Source organism: Silurus meridionalis, chromosome 27 (genome assembly GCF_014805685.1).
Source record: "Silurus meridionalis isolate SWU-2019-XX chromosome 27, ASM1480568v1, whole genome shotgun sequence".
Lineage (NCBI taxonomy): Eukaryota > Metazoa > Chordata > Actinopteri > Siluriformes > Siluridae > Silurus > Silurus meridionalis.
In genome coordinates, this window is record NC_060910.1 from 1979848 (window position 1) to 1999847 (window position 20000).

The 20000-nt window shown below is 41.3% G+C and overlaps 1 protein-coding gene across 1 annotated transcript in view; it reads right to left on the reverse strand.

The window, feature by feature from the left end:
* Positions 1 to 4052: 4052 nt before the first annotated feature.
* Positions 4053 to 20000, reverse strand: part of cdca2 (cell division cycle associated 2) — a 16221-nt gene continuing 273 nt past the window's right edge. Inside the window, exons 2-15 of the mRNA XM_046842228.1 lie at positions 18000 to 18180; positions 17764 to 17921; positions 16922 to 17063; positions 15645 to 15807; positions 14840 to 14882; positions 12763 to 12871; positions 11213 to 11514; positions 9524 to 9578; positions 8845 to 8988; positions 8228 to 8232; positions 7478 to 7585; positions 7253 to 7330; positions 6408 to 6558; positions 4053 to 5244 (exon numbers count right to left, since the gene is read on the reverse strand). Coding sequence (XP_046698184.1) covers positions 4298 to 5244; positions 6408 to 6558; positions 7253 to 7330; positions 7478 to 7585; positions 8228 to 8232; positions 8845 to 8988; positions 9524 to 9578; positions 11213 to 11514; positions 12763 to 12871; positions 14840 to 14882; positions 15645 to 15807; positions 16922 to 17063; positions 17764 to 17921; positions 18000 to 18180 — 2586 coding nt within the window. The 3' untranslated portion in view covers positions 4053 to 4297. The remainder of the gene's footprint in view (positions 5245 to 6407; positions 6559 to 7252; positions 7331 to 7477; positions 7586 to 8227; positions 8233 to 8844; positions 8989 to 9523; positions 9579 to 11212; positions 11515 to 12762; positions 12872 to 14839; positions 14883 to 15644; positions 15808 to 16921; positions 17064 to 17763; positions 17922 to 17999; positions 18181 to 20000) is intronic.

The following is a 20000-nucleotide window of genomic DNA, read 5'->3' on the forward strand; positions in this document are numbered from 1 at the left end:
CATCTTCAGAGTCGGCTCGATTCCTCATCAGCTCAAGTTAAGTTTGTTAAATGAGCCCTTGGAGGATTTAGGCCTGAGGCTATTATTAAATTAGCACCGATGTCTTCAGGAGCAGAGCTTAAAGTAAGAATTTGTTTTAGATTGAACGGTAAAAGTGGCCCTGAAACCAGAATCAGTGTTTGTGAACATCTTTTAAGTCTTTAGACACCAAATACATTAAAGCTTTTCCTTTTCAAATTTTATAGCTCAACACTTCTGGGGAAGTTTTGATGACTCAATGTTCTCTAAGATTGGACCCATCACAGCCATGGGTTATTATTCCCCTTTTGTTGTTAAAGCATAAATGGTCAGGGTTTAGACAAAACCTCCTAACACCACTCACACAATGAGCCACAGCTGAGAAGGTCACATGACGTATCTAAAGACCTCATGAAGTTTGTGTGAACTGGAGCAAGGTTATCATCGTTAAAAAAAGCTACATTCTTCAATATACATTCTTTGGCCATATGTGCTTCTTCACCAAACTGCCTTTGGATGCAGTAGCATGAAATTATGCATTCACTTGAACTAGGAGACCCAAAACTATTCCAGCATGATGATGATACCCTGTGCACCAAGCCAGCTCCATGAAGACCTGGAATGGAAGATCTGCAAAAGTGTGCCAACCCTATTGAACACCTTTGGGATGAATGTGAATGCTGACTGCACCCCAGACCTCTTCACCTTCTCACCTACAGCAGCACCTGACTTTACTAACACACTTAGGGCTTAATGAATCCCCACAAAATCTAGTGGAACATCTTCGTAGAAGAGTGGAGCTTATTATAATAGCAAATGTGGACTGAAGGTGGAAAGGAACATTCAACAAGAAGCACACGCCAATCTTATGGTCAGGTGGACACAAACTTTTGTACATATAATGAATTAATATATATGCAAAATGAAATGTTTGTGAACTGAATAAATCTCATCTTCAAATGATCTAAACTATAATAACCCTGAACTCAGCATGGTCCGATCGGGATATTCAAAAAGTACAACTTGGGTGAGACTTCTGCTGCTGACCAGGAGGCGGGAAAACAAAACCAAACTCGTGGGAGAGAACAAAGTGGAGGACGCTCCTGGTGAAAGAGACTCCATTTTCGTCTCCTTCTCCAGCTGTCAGCTAGCACGCCGTCCCACGAGGGGGTCGAGGGGTGGGACGGTGCTTGTTGCCACGGTGACAGGAGGCCACATGTCTTGAGGGGCTTCTCTCCGGTCAAAAGGGCTCATTGTTCTGGCGCTAAGCCGCCTTCACCCTCCCTAACACCTTCCTTCCCTCCCTTTCCCTCCGTCCATACCACTGTGGATGGGAACAAACAGTTAGTACAACCATTAGGACTCCAACAGCCTCACACACATGGGAGGCGTCTGCAGATGAGCCTCAGAGGGCACACGAGGCCAGACGGCTTGGGGAAAATCCCACTCCGAACACAATTAATCTGATTTACTTAGTAAAATAAAGTGTAGGAAAAAAATGGAGTCGATTTGTTTTAATTTCTCTAAAGCACATTTGAAACTTTTTTTTTAACACACATTGCATTTTAAAGACATCCCAAAGAACCTCGAGGATCTTTCCGTCCAATAGATGGCGCTCTTGTACAACCCCTTCCTATATAAACATGTATTTACATATACAGTATGCATCACAAACATTTCCCCTGAAGGCATCTTTGTGGCTTTTCCGTCCACTAGATGGCGATCTGACTCCATGTCAAAAACTGTGAATCTATGAACCATCCTGTGTCCAGGACACCTGCTTTATTTGGTCCCATGTTTCATGTCTCAGCAATGCTTTATTTTTTTTACTTAAAGACCTCTTGTTTTTAAACAAGCGATAACGATGATGTTCAGTGTTCACATTTCCATACGAGAAAAACGGCCAGAGATTCAGGGTTGGTTCTTCAACTAAACCCTCTCCGCTTGTTTTTTTTTTTTGGAAAGATAAAATCCTTACGTACCTTATGATCAACAATTTAGGCGTTAAGCTAGTTTCTGAAACACCTGTACTTCTAATTATTTTACGTACGTGTCTCAGCTCTCCTTTAGCCCTGACTCTCAAAGTGCAAACCCTGGAGACCTTCCATGTAGGTCTCAAGCGGTTACTATAGAAACGATAACGCATTACAAGGTGAGTCGAGCTCTGAACGTTTACACACCATCACCTTCAAAATAGTCTCCTCGCACAGCAATACAGAGCTCCTCCCACTTCTGGAATGTGTCCTGGAAGTTTTCGAAGCGTGTCAAACCCCTTCTGCGATTCGTGTCAGATCTCAGCAGCGGTGTGTCAAAGCGGCGACCTTTGAGTCAGATCTTTATCTTTGGGAAGAGGGTGAAGTCGGCAGGAGCCAAATCTGGTGAGTGGGGTGTGTTTGGAAGTGACATCAAGTCGTTTCCTGCGAGAAACTCGTGTGTGAGGAGGAGCTTGGTAACACGGGATTCTAACTTGCCATCCACAATGAAATCACAGACATGGTAATGCATGTGGAAAGAACATCACCAGCTCCCATGTACACAGGACCATGTCTTTTGGCACACTGACTTATAAGGTTTGGTGCTGCCTGTGACTGCACGTGCAGCCCTGTGCTGCCATCTGCTGGCGAGTTACAAAACTAGTCTTAACTGGTACTTTTCGATACCACCTTGTACAAACCTGTGAGTAGGAGAACCTTCTAACCAAACAGGTTCAAAAAGAGATCCATTCATTCACCACACATTCTGGATAATGAGTGTTTGGCTCGCAGAATTCAGGGAAAAAGGAGTTAGGTCCTGCACCAATACCAGTTTGACCTCATGTTCAATAAGCAGAAGACTTTTTTGTTGTTCAAATGGAGTTTTGCGTTAAAGTGGTGTGACAATTGCAGTGTGACAAATGACTGAAGGTAATAAGTGGCAGCAGCAGCGGGGTTTGTGTGCGTTAAATGTCCATGATGAGCAACTCAACTGGAGTCCAAAAAACAAAAACGAAACAAGTAAAATGTTCGACGTGTTGTGAGATTTGTTAAACACACACTAATGTCTTTAAACTGGAAAATTACGTTTTATTGCTAAACTTTTTGCAATTCAAATAGAACCTTTTTCATTCCCTCGTATACAAAATATAAGCAGAAACACCGTGACACCTGACATGAAGCCAGATGTGGTTCTTCCCCAAACTACCCAGAAGTGTGAAGCTCATAATAACAGCTAATGGGGACCAAATGTTTTTAAAGATAAACTGTTTATTTTTGTGTATCTTTACTCTGCAGTGGCAATTGACAGCAGTGTATCTGTTCTTCGAGCACATGAAGGAATAAAATCCAGAGTTTGTTGAGTTATTTGTAAGAAACAGAGGGATTTCAATAGATTTTGAGAACCACGAGGACAAAATCATCATATCGTTTACGCGCCTGGCACATCTTCTACATTTAAAGAGCCAGATCGCCCTCTGCTGGACAGAGCACAAAATTACACAAAGAACACACTAGGAAATAAAATACAATCAAATAAAACATGAAAAAAAGAAAAAGATAAAAAGTGAGAGCTAAAATAAAAAATTAAAAAAAGGACTTTATTAAGAAAAATTTTTTTAAAGCAACAATATTTAGAAGGTGAAGATGGAACAAAAAGGAAAATTGAAGGAATAAAATAATAGTAAAATACTAAAAAAAAAGAAGAATGAATATCAATGTTTTAACAATTAATTTTTTTTATAAACAGAGAAAAAAAATATAAAAAATTGATAAAATGAAAAAAAAAGAAAAAGAATCAATAATCCAAAAATAAATAAATAAAAGTGATAAAGAGAAAACGTAAGAAAACAAGTCAATAAGAATGAAGCAAAGAGGAAACAAAAACAAATAATGAAGAGAAAAAGAGCAACAAACAAAAAAAGTAAGGAATAGATAAAGAAAAGAAGAGCAAGTGAAGTAATGAATAAAAAGAGAAGGTAAAAAGGTGTAAAGTGTAGACTCCACGTACGTTCATCTGCGACGCTTCGATAATAAAGAAACAATCCAAACTTTTTTTCTGTATTTGTTCGGGATTTAGTTTAATCTGGTTGCTGTAGTTGTACATATGAGATGGAAGTGTTATGTAGGAACGAATAATAATAAAAAAAAATCCAACCTGATGTTGGTGAGATTCTCAGTCAATCATGGACCTTGTGAAGGAGTCAAATCTGAAGCAGAAGCGATTTGTGATACAGAATAACACTAACACCAGGGCCGAACTACAATCATGTAAAATCATATAAAATTATAAAAACGATGTGCTGGAGTCAGTGGCAGATCTCGAGTGGTTTCTCGTCGGGAAACGGAGGAGGCTGAGAGACGGCGCTCAGTCTGCCACGTGTCCTCCTCTGGTTTGTGGTGTTCATCTGCGGGGACGTGTGCTCCACCCAGGCGAGACCTTTGGCCAGGACATCCATGCTGCTGCGGTGTCTCAGGCTGCGTCTCACCGAGCCGCGACTCTTTGCTACGGGCTTCAGGATGTCCTCGATGCAGAAGTCGGGCTGCTGCCAGGTTTCCAGGGTTTCTAAAGGGACAGAAGACGGATGAATGTCCTCGTGGTTCTTCTCCTCAGCTTTCTGTTCTGAAGTCTCTCTCATGTCCATGTCATTCTTCTTGACTTCTTCAGTTCCTAAAGACTGTCTCACATCCTCCGTTTTTTTCTCCTCCACTTCATGTCCTGCAGTCTGCCTCATGTCCTCGTCGTTCTTCTCCGCTTCTTCTTTCTCGTCCCCTGCACATTCCACCGTGTCCTCACACGTCTTATCTAACCCTCTTTGTTCTAGCTCTTCCTGGGTCTCCTCTACAGAGCGGGATCTCCTTCCAGCTCTCTTCCGTCCCCTCGGTTCTGTTTTTCTACTTTCCTGGTTGGATTCGGTTTGATGGACCTCAGACTTCTTATCTCCATCCTCACACTCGTCCAGCACTCTAGCGCCACCCCAACTCTGGCGCCGGCCTGCTGAGTTCCTCCTTCCTCGAGCAGGTCTCCCAGCGCTCACTCGTCCACCCTCAGACTTCACCTCGGTTTCTGATTGGACAGTAGAGACAGGTCCCTCGCTCTCGGCGCTCTGGTTGCCGTCCGATTTGGTGTCTTTGGTGTGACGTAAGAAACGACGACGCCACAGAGCGGCCGCGGCCACCAGATCAGCCGTGGTGCCAGACGATGCGGTTTCACTCGGATTAGTGTTAAAAGCAGGACTAGAGTCGGGGTTCTCATCTGTGAGGGACGATAAAGTAATGGTTACTTCCTGGCAGGAAGTTTACAAACTTTTTTTAAATGCATTGCTTTAATTTAGATTATATGCACCCAATCTGGCAACCTGATCATGATCTGCCCTGTTCCATTTTAATATCATCACAAGAGACAAGACATATCTATCTATCTATCTATCTATCTATCTATCTATCTATCTATCTATCTATCTATCTATCTATCTATCTATCTATATATATATATATATATATATATATATATATCTCTTATATCTCGCATTCCTCACACACAAATCTGGATATTTAATAGTCAGGCGTGTTACAGGATCTTCAGTACAGGATCTTCAGCGCAGCTCATTTGATGGAGAACGTGGACGGGATTTAAATAAAGAGCTGGTACTGACGCTCCAGCGACGCTGTGACGGCTCTGACTGTTCTTCACGCTCGGAATTAAAAACAGAAGATCGGAATAAAACACGGACTTCCATACGAGACAATAATTGAAGTTCAGGTCCAGCGGTTTTAATTTGAACGGAGACCGGGCGAAACCCGAGCGTACGCCGAGCGGCACTGATACGACAGACGTTTCCTTTTCGTTTATTTACACCTCGGTGCTGTCGGTTGGCTGATGCGTTTTTCTACAGAGGGGCGAGGTTGCCCGATTGGCTAAAGAAAAAAAAAAACCTTGGAATTGTGAGGGAAAAAAACCTCGTAATTAAGAGAAGTCAAATCTTTATTATGTAGCGGAAACGAGCTTCCACATGAATCTTCTCGCCGTTTTCTTTCCGTTCCTTTGTTTTTCATTCTGCAGCGTCTTTTGTGTTCACCTGCCCAGTGCGCGCCAGAGTTTAGCAGCTGGTGCGTCAGTAATAATGGTCCGAGGGGAAACACAATGCTCTGTGTGTAGATAAACGGACTAAACGAAGCCTTGATGATTATTTTGTATTCGAAATATTGGAGTTACTCGAGGAATCGTTTCAGCTCCACACTGAACAGTGAATTTTCTGTACCGTTACACCCCTAACAAATACTAATGTTTGACAAAGTTCCTGCTGCAAGAAGGACCCTATAGAGATCTACGACTTTTATTCATTTCAGATACTTTCTGTATTATTTTTGCGCAACTAATAAAGATGCTGGGTGCAGTGAGAAGGTGTGAGATCTTGCCTGTACGGGGTTGTGTCGGGGTGCAGCTCAGGCTGGAGGCCGCGGACTCTACGATGGGGCTGAGAAGAGGGTTTTTGGAGGCGTAGTCTCTCTTGCCGTAGAGCGAGCGGTCCACCTCCTTCGCTCCGAATCGCTTCTTCGCTGATGAGGTCTTTAAAGAAATCAGAATTTTATTCAGATTGGCATGAATGATGGCAGATCATTGGCCAAATATCACAATGATCCTAAAATTATTTGCCTCAAAACTAAAGAGTTCTCCGGGTTCATACTAGCACTGTTCATCTCAGAGACCCCATGCTTTTCCCATACTCTGGAATATCAAAATGATCTGCCAAAGAACAAAACCAAAGTCAGAAGTCATCTTTGCTCGTTTTATTTTACCAGGAGATTCCCACCAAACAAATATCACAAAGGACATGAGTTTGCATTCGCTACGGAGTTTTTGAAGAGAAGATTCCTCTATGAAATGGCCCGATTTACACAAATCAGAACACCACCTTTCCTTTTATTGCTTTGATTCAAAAAACAAACTTCTGCATTCAGCTAGGAGTGTATTTACATTAGCACTGGAGAGAGACAGGAGAGTGCAAATGTTATAAAAAAAATAAAAAAAGGTTATCTACAGAAATGTGTTGGAGATGTCCTTATAACCCCTGTGTTTTTTTTTCTTCTACAGTACACACTCAGGGGTTATAAGGCCATCTCCAAAACGCTTGCACAGACTGGGAAATATTACATTAGAAATGCACTGAAAGCTGAAACGGAAATGCAGAGAGAGAAGATGTAGAGCACTGTGTAAGACAGTGCTCTACATCTTTTTTTTTATTTAAAAAAAAAGAAAAAACCTTGATTTTGCCCTTGGCGGATTCGGCAGCAGAGCGAGAGCTCCTTCTGGCCTCCGTCATCTCGCTCTTGGCTGGTTGCTGACACACACACACACACACACACACACACACACACACACACACACACACACACGCTGTTATTTTACATGCGTGACTGATATCAAAGTGAGAACATTCTTAAAATTACTTGAGAAAGGTTCTACATGAGAAGCTCTTGGATCTCACCTTCCTTTTTCTCCCACGAGAGCGAGGAGCCTCGGTGGACGACTCGATGGAAAACTGGAGGGTCTCTAAAAGCTGATGCTGCTCTTCTTGTTCGATCCTGAGCTCTGCAAAACACACACAGTTGATTACTGTAACACAACTTCTGGTGAGGGAAAATAAATCGACGCTAAATAAATAATAGAGCGGACTAGTGATCATATTACACCTATTTTAGAACCCTTATCTTCTTCCTGTCAGGGAATTGACTTTAGACTGTCATCAGACTCTCTCTCTCACACACACACACACACACACACACACACACACACACACACGCACAAAGTATGTAGAAATCTAGTCTTTTTTTCAAGTTAGATCTTCTTAACTGATCATCATGTCGCCCCCTACTGGTGGATTTTAGACTTGTGTTTTATAGAACAGCGTTTACACTCCAGGACTTTAAAAACACTCATCCTCCCTCTCTACATTCCACTTCTCCAACCATCCTTTCCTCCTCTCTCAAACCTACTCTCCTCATTCTCTCCATTCCCTTATTCCTCTCTCCCATCCTTCCTCTTCCTTGATCAATACTGCAACCTTCCTTCCTCTTTCCATCATTCTTTTCTTTCTCAATCCCTCGCTCATCCTGCTTTTCTTCATTCCTTCCCTCGGTACCTCCATCGATTATACATGAAGGTCTCAACAAGAGGAAATTTTAACAAAAAGAATTACGTTCAGTTATTCATCCTGCAGCAGGAACACTGAATTGGTTTCTGCTGCCTGTGTGTTCTCTTCATCATCAACACAAGGAAGAAAAAATAACAAAGAGAGAGAGAGAGAGAGAGAGAGAGAGAGAGAGAGAGAGAGAGAGAGAGAGAGAGAGAGGCCTGTAGGAAATATCTACTCACACACACACTTTCCTCTGCATTGCTTATTATCAGTATAAAGCATGCACGTGTGTAGCCGATCTCATTAGTTAAAAAAACTCATGGTTAAAACTGACACAAAGTCGGCTCTAGAGGTTGGAACGTTCCTTAACTGATTAATCAAACGATTTAATCGAACGGTTTTTAAAAAACATGACACTCCATGGTAAATAGTACTGAACTTGTACAGCACGTGATTCACCTCTAGAGGCCGCTTTTGTAACGACAGCGGACCAGAAGCCGGAAAAACTATCGGTATGGATTTCTGTTGATAATTGATCACTGGAACCATCAGCTATCAGTGCTGATTAATCAGCAAACCCGATTAAACATTTTATCTATAGTCTGCTTCCCCAATAAACCAATAGAACAGTTCGTATACGAGGTGAACTCGTGCATGAGTCTCAAACAGAGCGATCAATTTTAATATTAACAATAAAAAGAAAATAATAAAAAAATCACCTGTTGGAGGATGATCAGGATGCTCGGGAGCAGCTGTACAGGAAATATGGCTTCCTTCATCTTCTCGAACAGCAGCGTCGGTCGTCTCGGTTTGTTTACTGAGTGCGTCGTGATGTGCTGCGAGAGAGACAATTTCAGCTGAAGCTGTACGAAGCACAACTGTTTATAAAGTAACTGACAGTAATGTAGCGTTTCATCCATGAGGGTATGAAAGTGGTAAAAATAAAAAACCCACAATATCACAATTAAGAGTTTTTAAATGATGTAGGATACGTCAAATGTGTCGTCTTAAAAATCGATTGTTTTACATTTATTAATTATGATGATTTTTATTAATTGTTAGTATATTTACAGATATAAATATAAACTATATTATAACAAACTGATAACACTATAACTAGGTAACATTGTTTATTGAATTTTTTATTAAATATTTATTTAAAAAATTGTTTGTATGATATAATAAATAAACTTTTTATTGCAAAAGACAAATCTTATAAAACAATTTAACCATAATGTAATAATAACCAACAAATTGTTAAAAGAAAATTGTGAAACACACAAAAATACGTTTATAATAGTTATCTTTTTTATATTCTTTGATATTTAATAGAAATAATTTTTTTTTAATTTGATAAGAATACTGATATCATATTTGTGTATAAATTGAATAAATTACCTGTACTGTCCCCTGGGGGATTATCGTACTCCTCATCCATGATGGGGAAAGCAATCTACAAGCAGATAGAAATAACTCTCATTATATTCAGCTACATGCATGTTACAGGTTTACGTCCAGCGTTACAGTAACATGAGACATCAATCTGCTCAAATATCCGGTTTCAGCTAAACTGAAAACTTCTTTTCTTTTTAAGGGACTACTTTTATCCTTTAAAATGTCTAAAATAAAAAAATTTATTCTACCATTTAACCCCTATTCTTTTTTCTTTTTCATCAAATTTTACTTTACTTAATCTTTGGATTTTTTTTTTTATCATTTTCTGAATCCCCCTAATTTTAATCAATGTAAATTTTGTAATAATTTTATTTTGAATCTTTTTAAAAAATTTTAACCCTTTTTTAATCACTTAAAAAAAAATAAAAATTTTTAATTTTAATTCCTTGTATAGTTTTAATACTTTTAAACCGTCTCTTCTGCCAGAAAGCCGAGTAGCTGTTGCTCTTGAAGGGAAACCTGCCACTTTTATTGAAATAGAAATCAGTCTAATTTGCTACGTGAAGTCACATAAAAATTTGTGTAGCTTTAAAAACTTTATCGACTTGTGGCTGTTTAAAGTTGGTTCTAGTTTGTATTACTGTTGTTTTGCACAATAACTTACATTTTATTAAATTAAAAAGAACTCAATGGAGAATAATATATGTAAGTTTGTTCTTAAACATATTGTTTAATATTTAGTTTGATACTTTTGTTTATTTTTTCAAAAAAAAAAAATTTTTTTTTTTAAGTGTAATTATTTTATTGGTTTGTAGTTTTTCAGTTCAGGTTAATAAAATTTCACAAAATTAAAAAAGTCTAATATTAATACAATCAATTATGCAAAAAGGATTTAAATAATTTAAAATAAGATGGTGGTCAGTTTTCGGCTTATAATTCGGTTATAATTCATAATTTCTATTTATATTTTTTTTTAAATTCCGTTTTCATTTTTAATTTCTTTTTAAAATCCCTTTTTTTTTAAAATCTCTATTATTATTTAAATCTTTTTTTTTTTTTTCCCTCTGACCCCAATTTATTTTCACTTTAAAATCTGATAAAAATATAATAAATAATTGTATCATGACCACAACATACACAAGTGCAGATTTCAGTAGTGAAATAAAATCAGATGTAAAAGTTTATGCATCTATTATTATTAAAATAAAATTGTTTTCCATTCACTTATCTTTTGAGGCTGGTTATTTGACACTTATGGTATTGATTTAGTATCGATACCGAGGTATTACATTCTGGTATTGTACCGAAGCCAAAACGATGGTATTGGGGAAATGGCTAAAGGCTAACGCTAGTGCACGTGATTCTTTAATGTTTGCATGCATACACAAATCAAATCTTATTTCCAGTACAGAGCGAGTGGCCACAGTGACACTGCGCTAACTCTAGTTTCTTTTTCTACCCCTGGCGTTGTTTTCTATATTTAAAGTTTAAAAATTAAAAGTAAAAATAATAATAATAATAATAAAAAACCCCTACAGACTAAACAAGCTTGCGGTCCGCCACTTTATATGTTCCTGAGGAAACTTAGGTTGTGACTATGTTCTGCACGTAAAAAGGAATGCATTCAGTACACGTGTACCGCTACACCCCTGATATTATATATTAGCTACAAAACATTAACAAACATCAGACCTTCTGAAAGTCCAGGAACACCTCATCGGTGTCTCCTCGGTTGCAGTAGGAGTGTGTGTTCAGAGCCGGCGATGCTCCGTTTCCTGCAGGACTGCTGAAATCAGGCTGAGGCAGAGACTCGAACCTCTGTGGTGTTTTGAGGAGGGAGTGTTTGCGCCCTGTGGACGAGGGCGGGCAGGCGGGCGTGGCACCTTTCTGAAGCGGGGTACTGGGGGGGAGAGTTTTGTCGAAGAACTCGGGGGAGAGAGGAGCGCCGAAACGAACGCGCTTCTTTTTGGACGCAGACGAGACGTCTGCCTCTCCTGAAGGCACAGAAACACAAACGATACGGAAAAATACTTGACGCATTTTTTCCTGAAAATATTTAACATTTTGTAGCTCTGTCTCGATGGTGTAGACCTCACGCAAAATCGATTACTAAACTAGTTTCATTTACTACAATACCAAAAGTATTGAGACACCTGACTTCAGCAAGATGTGGTTCTTCTCCGAACTGTTCCCACAAAGTTAGAGGCACACAATTGTATCGGATGCTGCAGCATTAGATTTTTCCTTCACTTGAACTGTTCCAGCATGACAGTATCCCTGTGCACAAAGCCAGCTCCATGATGATCTGCTTCACATGGGTTGGAGTGGAAGATCTTGTGCTATAGAGCTCTAAAACCTATCGAACATGGATGAATGTGAACACTGACTGCACCCCAGGCCTCCTCACATCACCCACATCAGTACCTGACTTTACCAACACCCTTGTGGCTGTTTGAATTTCCACAAAATGTAATGAAACATCTGCCCAGACAAGTGGAACAGTTATGGGGATTAAATGTGGAATGGGATGTTCAAAAAGAAGCACACACTAATCTTATGGTCAGGTGTCCACAAACCGTTAGCCATAAAATCTAGCTGTGTCTAGATTCGGTACACATCAGGCCAGCTGCACATTAGCTGCTTAGTAAAGGGGAAAAAATAAATAAATACAAGTATATATATATATATATATATATATATATATATATATATATATATATATATATATATATATATATATATATATATACACACACACATACACATACATACATACATACATACATACACACACACACACACATACAAGACACAGACAAGAGGTCGACCGATTCGTACTAGATTGCTGGAACTATTAGCAAAAATCCATAATGATAGTTTTTCCTGGTTGTGGTATACAGCACGAGAGCGGCCTCTAGAGGCGAGTCAGTGAAGTATTATTTGATGTGTCTAATATTTATTTTAGATGCAACTGTTTTGATGTATTCAGTGTTACTTTTGAAGTTTAAATGTCTTGTTTTCCTCAATATTTATGAATATTAATATATGAAAATGTATATATATAATAAATAAATAAAAAATAGGTTGTATAGCATCCAGTATACATTTTTTTATCCATTTATCAAACCATTATCGGTTGATTAATTGGCATTAACTGGATTAATAGGTAACTATGATCTGACCTAGCTAGCGGTAGCTGTAAAATCCACTATTGGTCAACCTGTATTGTATGCAGGACGTACCTGTTTTGATCAGCTCGGGCTTGGACAGCATGGGTAAAGACAAGAGCTGAGACTGCGAGTCCAAACCCAAACCCAGACTCTGTACCATCTTGGGGCTTTTGAACTCCACCTAGAAGTGAACAGAAAGAAGACCCCACAATGTTTGGCGTTAATGGATTTTGTTACACTGTTTTAGCTTTGCTCTATTTTGTGTGCCAGCTCAGCCCATCTGCTCCGTATGTTCGAGTCCGCTGAGGCCAGCACGAGGTAAAGGGAGATAAATCATCGCCGTGTGATGCAACGTGTACTGAGAACAAATCCGTACAATCTGTGTAGCGCGTTGCCCTTTTATTGATGTCTAACTTTTATAGGTCAGCTTGGTTACTTCCACCAACTCTGATAAGAAAGCGGGTGAAGCGAATGCCCTTGACGCTGAACAACTCTGCTATGTGTGGGGAAAGAAAAAAAGAAAAGAAAAGAATGCTGGGATTTATTACCCTAAAATATTTTATGTAAATACAGGAGGAGAAAAAAATCTAGAAAACCAGATGTTATCCTGACAAAGAAAAAAACCTACGCCTTATAAAAATCTGGTGTGTGTGTAAACCGTCATTTATTTGCACACACACATTGGCAAGAATTCCGAAGTATGTTGGTGAGAATTTAGATTCATGTGCACGTTGGAGAGCATTCGTACGCACGCTGGCAAGGAATTGTTGGCAAGAATTCGTCCGTATGTTCGCAAGACTTCATGCACACGGTGGCAAAAATGCATATCCATGCTCGCGAGAATTCGTACGCATAATCGCAAGGATGTGTACATGCGCCGACAACAATTCGTAGGCAAAGATTGGCATGCACATTGCCAAGAATCCGTACGCGCATTCACATGGTTTTGTAGGCAAAAATTGGTTTGTGCGTCACACAGCTAATCGCTGTTGTATAGGAGGAATAAAAGACTTCAGGACATAAAATTGAAATCATCTCGCGGACTCCCCTTCCGCACCTTAACGTCGATTCATCTCCTCTCGCAGCGTGCCCTGTGGTGTTACTAAGCGCTGTTCTGTTCCACATATTTTACTCCTAAAATAAAACGAGAGTGGAAATTGGTGATGCTCCTCATCATCTCCACTGCCTGTTCTGACGGTGTCTTGTGTAAACGCAGTCCCGTTGTGTTCCTGATAATTGTCATAAAAAATTTATTAAATAAATGATGAAAAAATTGGTTTGTGCGTCGCGTATTCGTACGCATGATGACAAGAATTAATACGCGAGTTAGAAAGGATGCACTGGCAAAAATCCGTACGACTGTTGACTGGAATTCGTAGGAAGGCATTTGTACGTACTTTGGCATGAATTTATAGGCGTGCTGGCAAGGATTCATGGGTAAAAATTCGTATGCCTGAAAGCAGGAATCCATATTCACACCGACGAGAATTTATAGACGTATGCAGGTTGGCATTTTTACGCAAGCTGGAAGGAATTCGTACGCATGTTGGCGAGGATTCATAGGCAAACGTTTGTTCATAAATTGCTAAAGGATTCATAGGAAAAACATTTGCATGCATGCTGGCAAGAATTCGTAGGCAAAAATTTGTTCATATATGAACAAGGATCCGGAGGGAAAACTTGCTGCCAAGAATTTATACGCACGCCCGTAAATTCGCAAACAAGTTGGCAAGAATTCGTAGACGAGAATTTATACGCACACTGGCAAAAATTTGGACGCGTTTGGGAAGAATTTATACGCACACCAACGAGAATGCAAATGAGTACATGCACAGTGGCAAGACTTTGTACATGCTGGCAAGAATTCCTACGCACACTGACAAAATCTCGTTCACACACGCTGAATAAAACTCTTATTATAACATCTAAAATTAAAACCGTTAGCTGATCGCTGTGGTATTGGAGAAAAAAAGACTTCAGGACATAAAATTATAAAACATCTCGTGGACTCTCCATCCGCACCTTAGCGTGGATTCTTCTCCTCACAGCGTGCCCTGTGGTGTTACTAAGCGCTGTTTTGTTCCGCATATTTTATTCATAAAATGAAACGAGAGTGGAAATTTGTGATGCTCCTCATCATCTCCGCTACCTGTTCTGACTGCGTCTCGTGTAAATGCAGTCCCGTTGTGTTCCTGATAATTGTTATAAAAAAAGATATAAAATAAATGAAGCAAATTAGGCAGTAAAACTCGAGCCTAGCGCTTAGCGCCAACGCCGTCCTGTTGTGCTTCCTGATGGTTATCATTTTTTTTAAGGAAATTGAACACGAAGCCTTTAACCCGTCTCCCGGGGTGAGACGTCATCCCTGATGCTTTTCTGCTGAAAGATGGCGCTAATTAGACGACCACGACGCCGTTTTGTTTTCAAGCCAATTTGAAAAAAGAGAAAAAGAGAGAAAGAGAAAAAAGAAAAAAACGTATCCCTGATCACAGACGAGTGTGCAGGAGTTTACATAAGAATTCTAGATCCTGATTGGTCAGAATCAAATGAAGTGTTTCGGGTGTTAATTATCATGTATATTATTGGGTTTGTAGACATCTGACTATGTGCTTTCTAAACATCCCATTTCACATTCAGTTTACATTTTGCTCTTTTAATGAGCTCTGCTCATCTGGGAAGATGTTCCACTAGAGTTTGGAGATTCATTCAGCTACAAGGGTGTTAGTAAAGACAGGTACTGATGTAGGTGAGAAGGTGAGGAGACTCTGGGGTGCAGTCAGCGTTCACATTTATTGTTCAATAGGGTTGGAGTAAAGTTACGATTACCATCTGGAAACTGAACGTTTTTCTCCAACAACACGTCCAGAGGTGATGTGTATGTGTCTGTATGCGTGTCTGTATGCGTGTGTGTGTGTGTGTGTGTGCATGCGTGTGTTATTGTTCAGTGCGCTGACCTCGTGCTCGTGTTTCGGAGTGTGTGTGAACTCGACAGCGGCTCCTCATCGATCTGCTGCTCCCACGCACTCCGATGAGGAGTTCCCCTGCGGCGTCTCTTGGATAGTGGCGGGGTTACGGGAGCGAGTCGGTTCTCGCTCTCCTCCGGATGGTTGTTAACGTCTGCAAATGCAAAGGAAGCCTTTATACTTCTATGTTCCGGCTGTTTTACAGTGAATCATTTATCATTTTTAACCCCCAGCGATGACTTAATAGCTTCACAGGACCACAAGAGGGCGATAAATCAAATACGATTTAGGGCTGCAAAATTAGGTGAATTTTTTAAACTGGAAACTTTTCAACGTCCTTGTGCGGTGTGTAAGTATTGTGCACCAAAATTATACTGACAAGTAAATCAAAGTGAAAAATGTTTTTAAAATCTGTATCAGTTTGCGTGCATGTGAGCTTATGACCGGACAAAATGTTTATATTCCCAAAAGTTCGACTTAATTCCCATAAATTCCCATGAATTTCCAGGAAATTCCTATAAATTCCTGGTTAAGTTTCCAACATTGAATATTTTCTCAAATTCCCCAGATAAAATTCCAAATGGAAAGTTTCTGGAAAGATCCCAGACACGTTCCGCCTTTTCACAACCCGAGATACGACTGATATTGTATCTAATCTAATCTTCTCCAAGAAGGTTCTACACACTGACTGGACTCCACCTGTGGTGCATTCACTAGGTTTGGAAACACACACCTCCAGAAGACTGAAAGCATCTGGGAGAAGGTCGGAGTGCAGATTCTCAGAAACAAAAGATCTGAAGAGGATGAGGAGTTCCTCCATTTCTGTTGCATGGATGCTTCCCAGGAGCACATTGTCACTCAAAACTCTAATGTAGAAGATGTTTAGAACCACCAGGACTTTTCTTAGAGCTGAGCGAGTGGATGAGAAGGATCTTGGTGAGGAGAGAAGGTGACCGAGAACCTGATGATCGTATTGGTTGGGCATTGGTGGGGAGATGGGAGAAACCTGGAGAAGGTCTAATGATCTGGGCCAAATGGAAAAATCTCCTCCTCAGGATCCACGAACACTCGCTTAGGAATTATTATTTTACTTCACTTTCTTACTGCAATAGACTCAAGGAAGCTGATGGATGTTCTCTATGAACGTTGTAACCCCGCTGGTTCTTCAGGTTCCTTCATGTCTCTCGTCTCTGCTCTACTGGTTTTCCCCATTTACAGTTAGTTCCATGATGATCTGAATATAAAAATAAACACAAACTGAAACTAACCAGACTGGGTGTGTCTCACTCCCTCCTCTTCCTCCTTCATCATCACCGTGTTCTCCTCGTCCGTTTCCATCAGACGCTGGAAAGCGGCCATCTTCTGCTTTATGGAGTCACGGCCCGAAAACAGGGGACTCTCCAGCAAGTGCTTTAGAAGGACACGGAAATCAGTTACACACACACGTGCAAACTTCCTCATCATCTTACTGACAGAGGCTCCTGATTCCACCTTCACTCACAACCAGGAGACCAACAATAATAGCGTGGGTAAAGAAAGAGAAAAAAGAGAGGGAGTGGGGTAAAGGAAGAGAAAAAACAGAGGGAGAGAAATGAAAGGAATCAAAAGACATGAGAAAAGGAAGAAGAAAAAAGGAATAAAGGGGACATGGTGAAAAAAAGAAAATAAAAAATAAGAGGGTAAAAAAAATAAAGTGAAGGAAGAACTGAAGTTTTAAAAGAAAAGTAGAGAAAAGAAAAAGGAAATTAAAAATAAAGTGAGAGGTTGAAAAAGAAGGGAAGAAAAAGGTAAAAAGAAAGAAAGAAAGAAAGAAAGAAAGAAAGAAAGAAAGAAAAGTAGAGAAAAAGCAGAAAGGTAGAGAAGGAAAAAAGAAAGAGAAGGACAGGGAAAAGAAAGAAAATGAAAGGAGGGAGGAAGGGGAAAAGAGACAATTAAGGAAAAGGAATGGAAGAAAAGAGAAAAGAAGGAAGCAGGGAACAAAAAGGAGGAAAGAAAGAAAAACAGAAGAAGGGATATAAGAAATCTGATGGCGACATGATGATCGATAAAGACTTCATTAAAAAATAAATCGAGAAATAAAATGAGGGTAAGTGACGGCGTAATTCCACACCTGAGGAGTGCGAGGAGGAGGAGTGCGAGGAGGAAGAGAAGGAGGTGTCTTCATGACCTGCTTGGCTCTGAAGCAGATGAGAGAGTTGGTTTCAGGAGATCCTCTGACGCCGATGCTGGATCTTCTCCTGGACTTCAGCTGGGCCACTCTGGATTTATCTGGGGGAGAAACGGAGCAGAGGGATGAGATCTGCTACATCGCTTCACTGAGAGGAGAAAAGTGCTGCTTTCTTTCACCTTTGTCTTTGGGGAAAGTGGTGAAGCTGCTGGGGGTGATGCCGAACTGAGACGCCGTGAGTTTGGAGAAATCTGGAGCACTGCCTTCGCCGTTCTGCTGTGAGGGAGTCAGAGGGCCGAGAGGCGTCCGGGTCTCCATACCAACCTCGCTCTCCATGATGGAAACTAAATCACTGCTGAACTAAAGACACGAGAGAAAGAGAGAGAAAGAAATACAAAAGAGAGAGAGAGAGAGAGAGAGAGAGAGAGAGAGAGAGAGAAAGAAATACAAAAGAGAGAGAGAAAGAGAGAGAGAGAGAGAGAGAAAGAAATACAAAAGAGAGAGAGAGCGAGAGAGAGAGAGAGAGAGAGAGAGAGGTGAGAAATGTAATGATGTACAACGATAAATGAAGAATAATAATAATAATAATGATGATGATGATGATGCTCTGCTCATCCTGTTTCTGTCACTGTAATTAAATCTTTCATTTTATTGGTCGTTAACTTAAAGGCTTTGTAAACGTTCCAGCTCTTTATTTTTCTATTCTTTAATTACGGTGATAAAACCAAACGTCTGGTTTTCACAAGAACATTCTCTACCTGCTCTACCATTCTCTACCACCACCACCACCACCTGCTGCTCTCAGTCCCTGACCACCACCACCACCACCTGCTCTCAGTCCCTGACCACCACCACCTGCTCTCAGTCCCTGATCATCACCACCACCACCTTCTCTCAGTCCCTGACCACCACCACCACCTGCTCTCACTCCCGGACCACCACCACCTGCTCTCAGTCCCTGAACACCACCACCACCTGCTGCTCTCAGTCCCTGACCACCACCACCTGCTCTCACTCCCAAACCACCACCACCACCTGCTCTCAGTCCCTGACCACCACCACCACCACCTGCTCTCACTCCCAAATCACTACCACCTGCTCTCACTCCCAAACCACCACCACCACCTGCTCTCAGTCCCTGACCACCACCACCACCACCTGCTCTCACTCCCAAACCACCACCACCTGCTCTCACTCCCAAACCACCACCACCTGCTCTCACTCCCGGACCACCACCACCTGCTCTCAGTCCCCACCACCACCACCACCACCACCACCACCTGCTCTCAGTCCCTGACCACCACCACCACCACCACCACCTGCTCTCAGTCCTGACCACCACCACCACCACCTGCTCTCAGTCCCTGACCACCACCACCTGCTCTCAGTCCCTGACCACCACCACCTGCTCTCAGTCCCTGATCACCACCACCACCACCTGCTCTCAGTCCCTGATCACCACCACCACCTGCTCTCAGTCCCTGACCACCACCACCATCTGCTCTCAGTCCCTGATCACCACCACCACCACCTGCTCTCAGTCCCTGATCACCACCACCACCTGCTCTCAGTCCCTGATCACCACCACCACCACCACCACCACCACCTGCTCTCAGTCCCTGATCACCACCACCACCACCTGCTCAGTCCCTGATCACCACCACCACCTGCTCTCAGTCCCTGATCACCACCACCACCACCACCACCACCTGCTCTCAGTCCTGATCACCACCACCACCACCTGCTCTCAGTCCCCACCACCACCACCTGCTCTCAGTCCTGACCACCACCACCACCTGCTCTCAGTCCCTGACCACCACCACCACCTGCTCTCAGTCCCTGACCACTACCACCACCTGCTCTCAGTCCCCAACAACCACCACCACCTGCTCAGTCCCTATATATATATATATCTCTCAATCCATCCATTTTCTTCCATTTATATCTTTCTATTATTTGTATTTCTCCAGCCGCTACTTTCATCCCCATCATCTCCTTCCATCAGTCCCTCCTCCTGTCCCTCATTTTCCATTTGTCCATCTTTTATACTCATCTTTCTTCTTCCATCCGTCTGACCTTCTCTATCCATTTCTCCTTCTCTCTCTCCTTTCTATGTCCTTCAATCACTCATTCTCTCTCTCTCGCTACATCATCTTTTATTTCTATCAATACATCTGCTC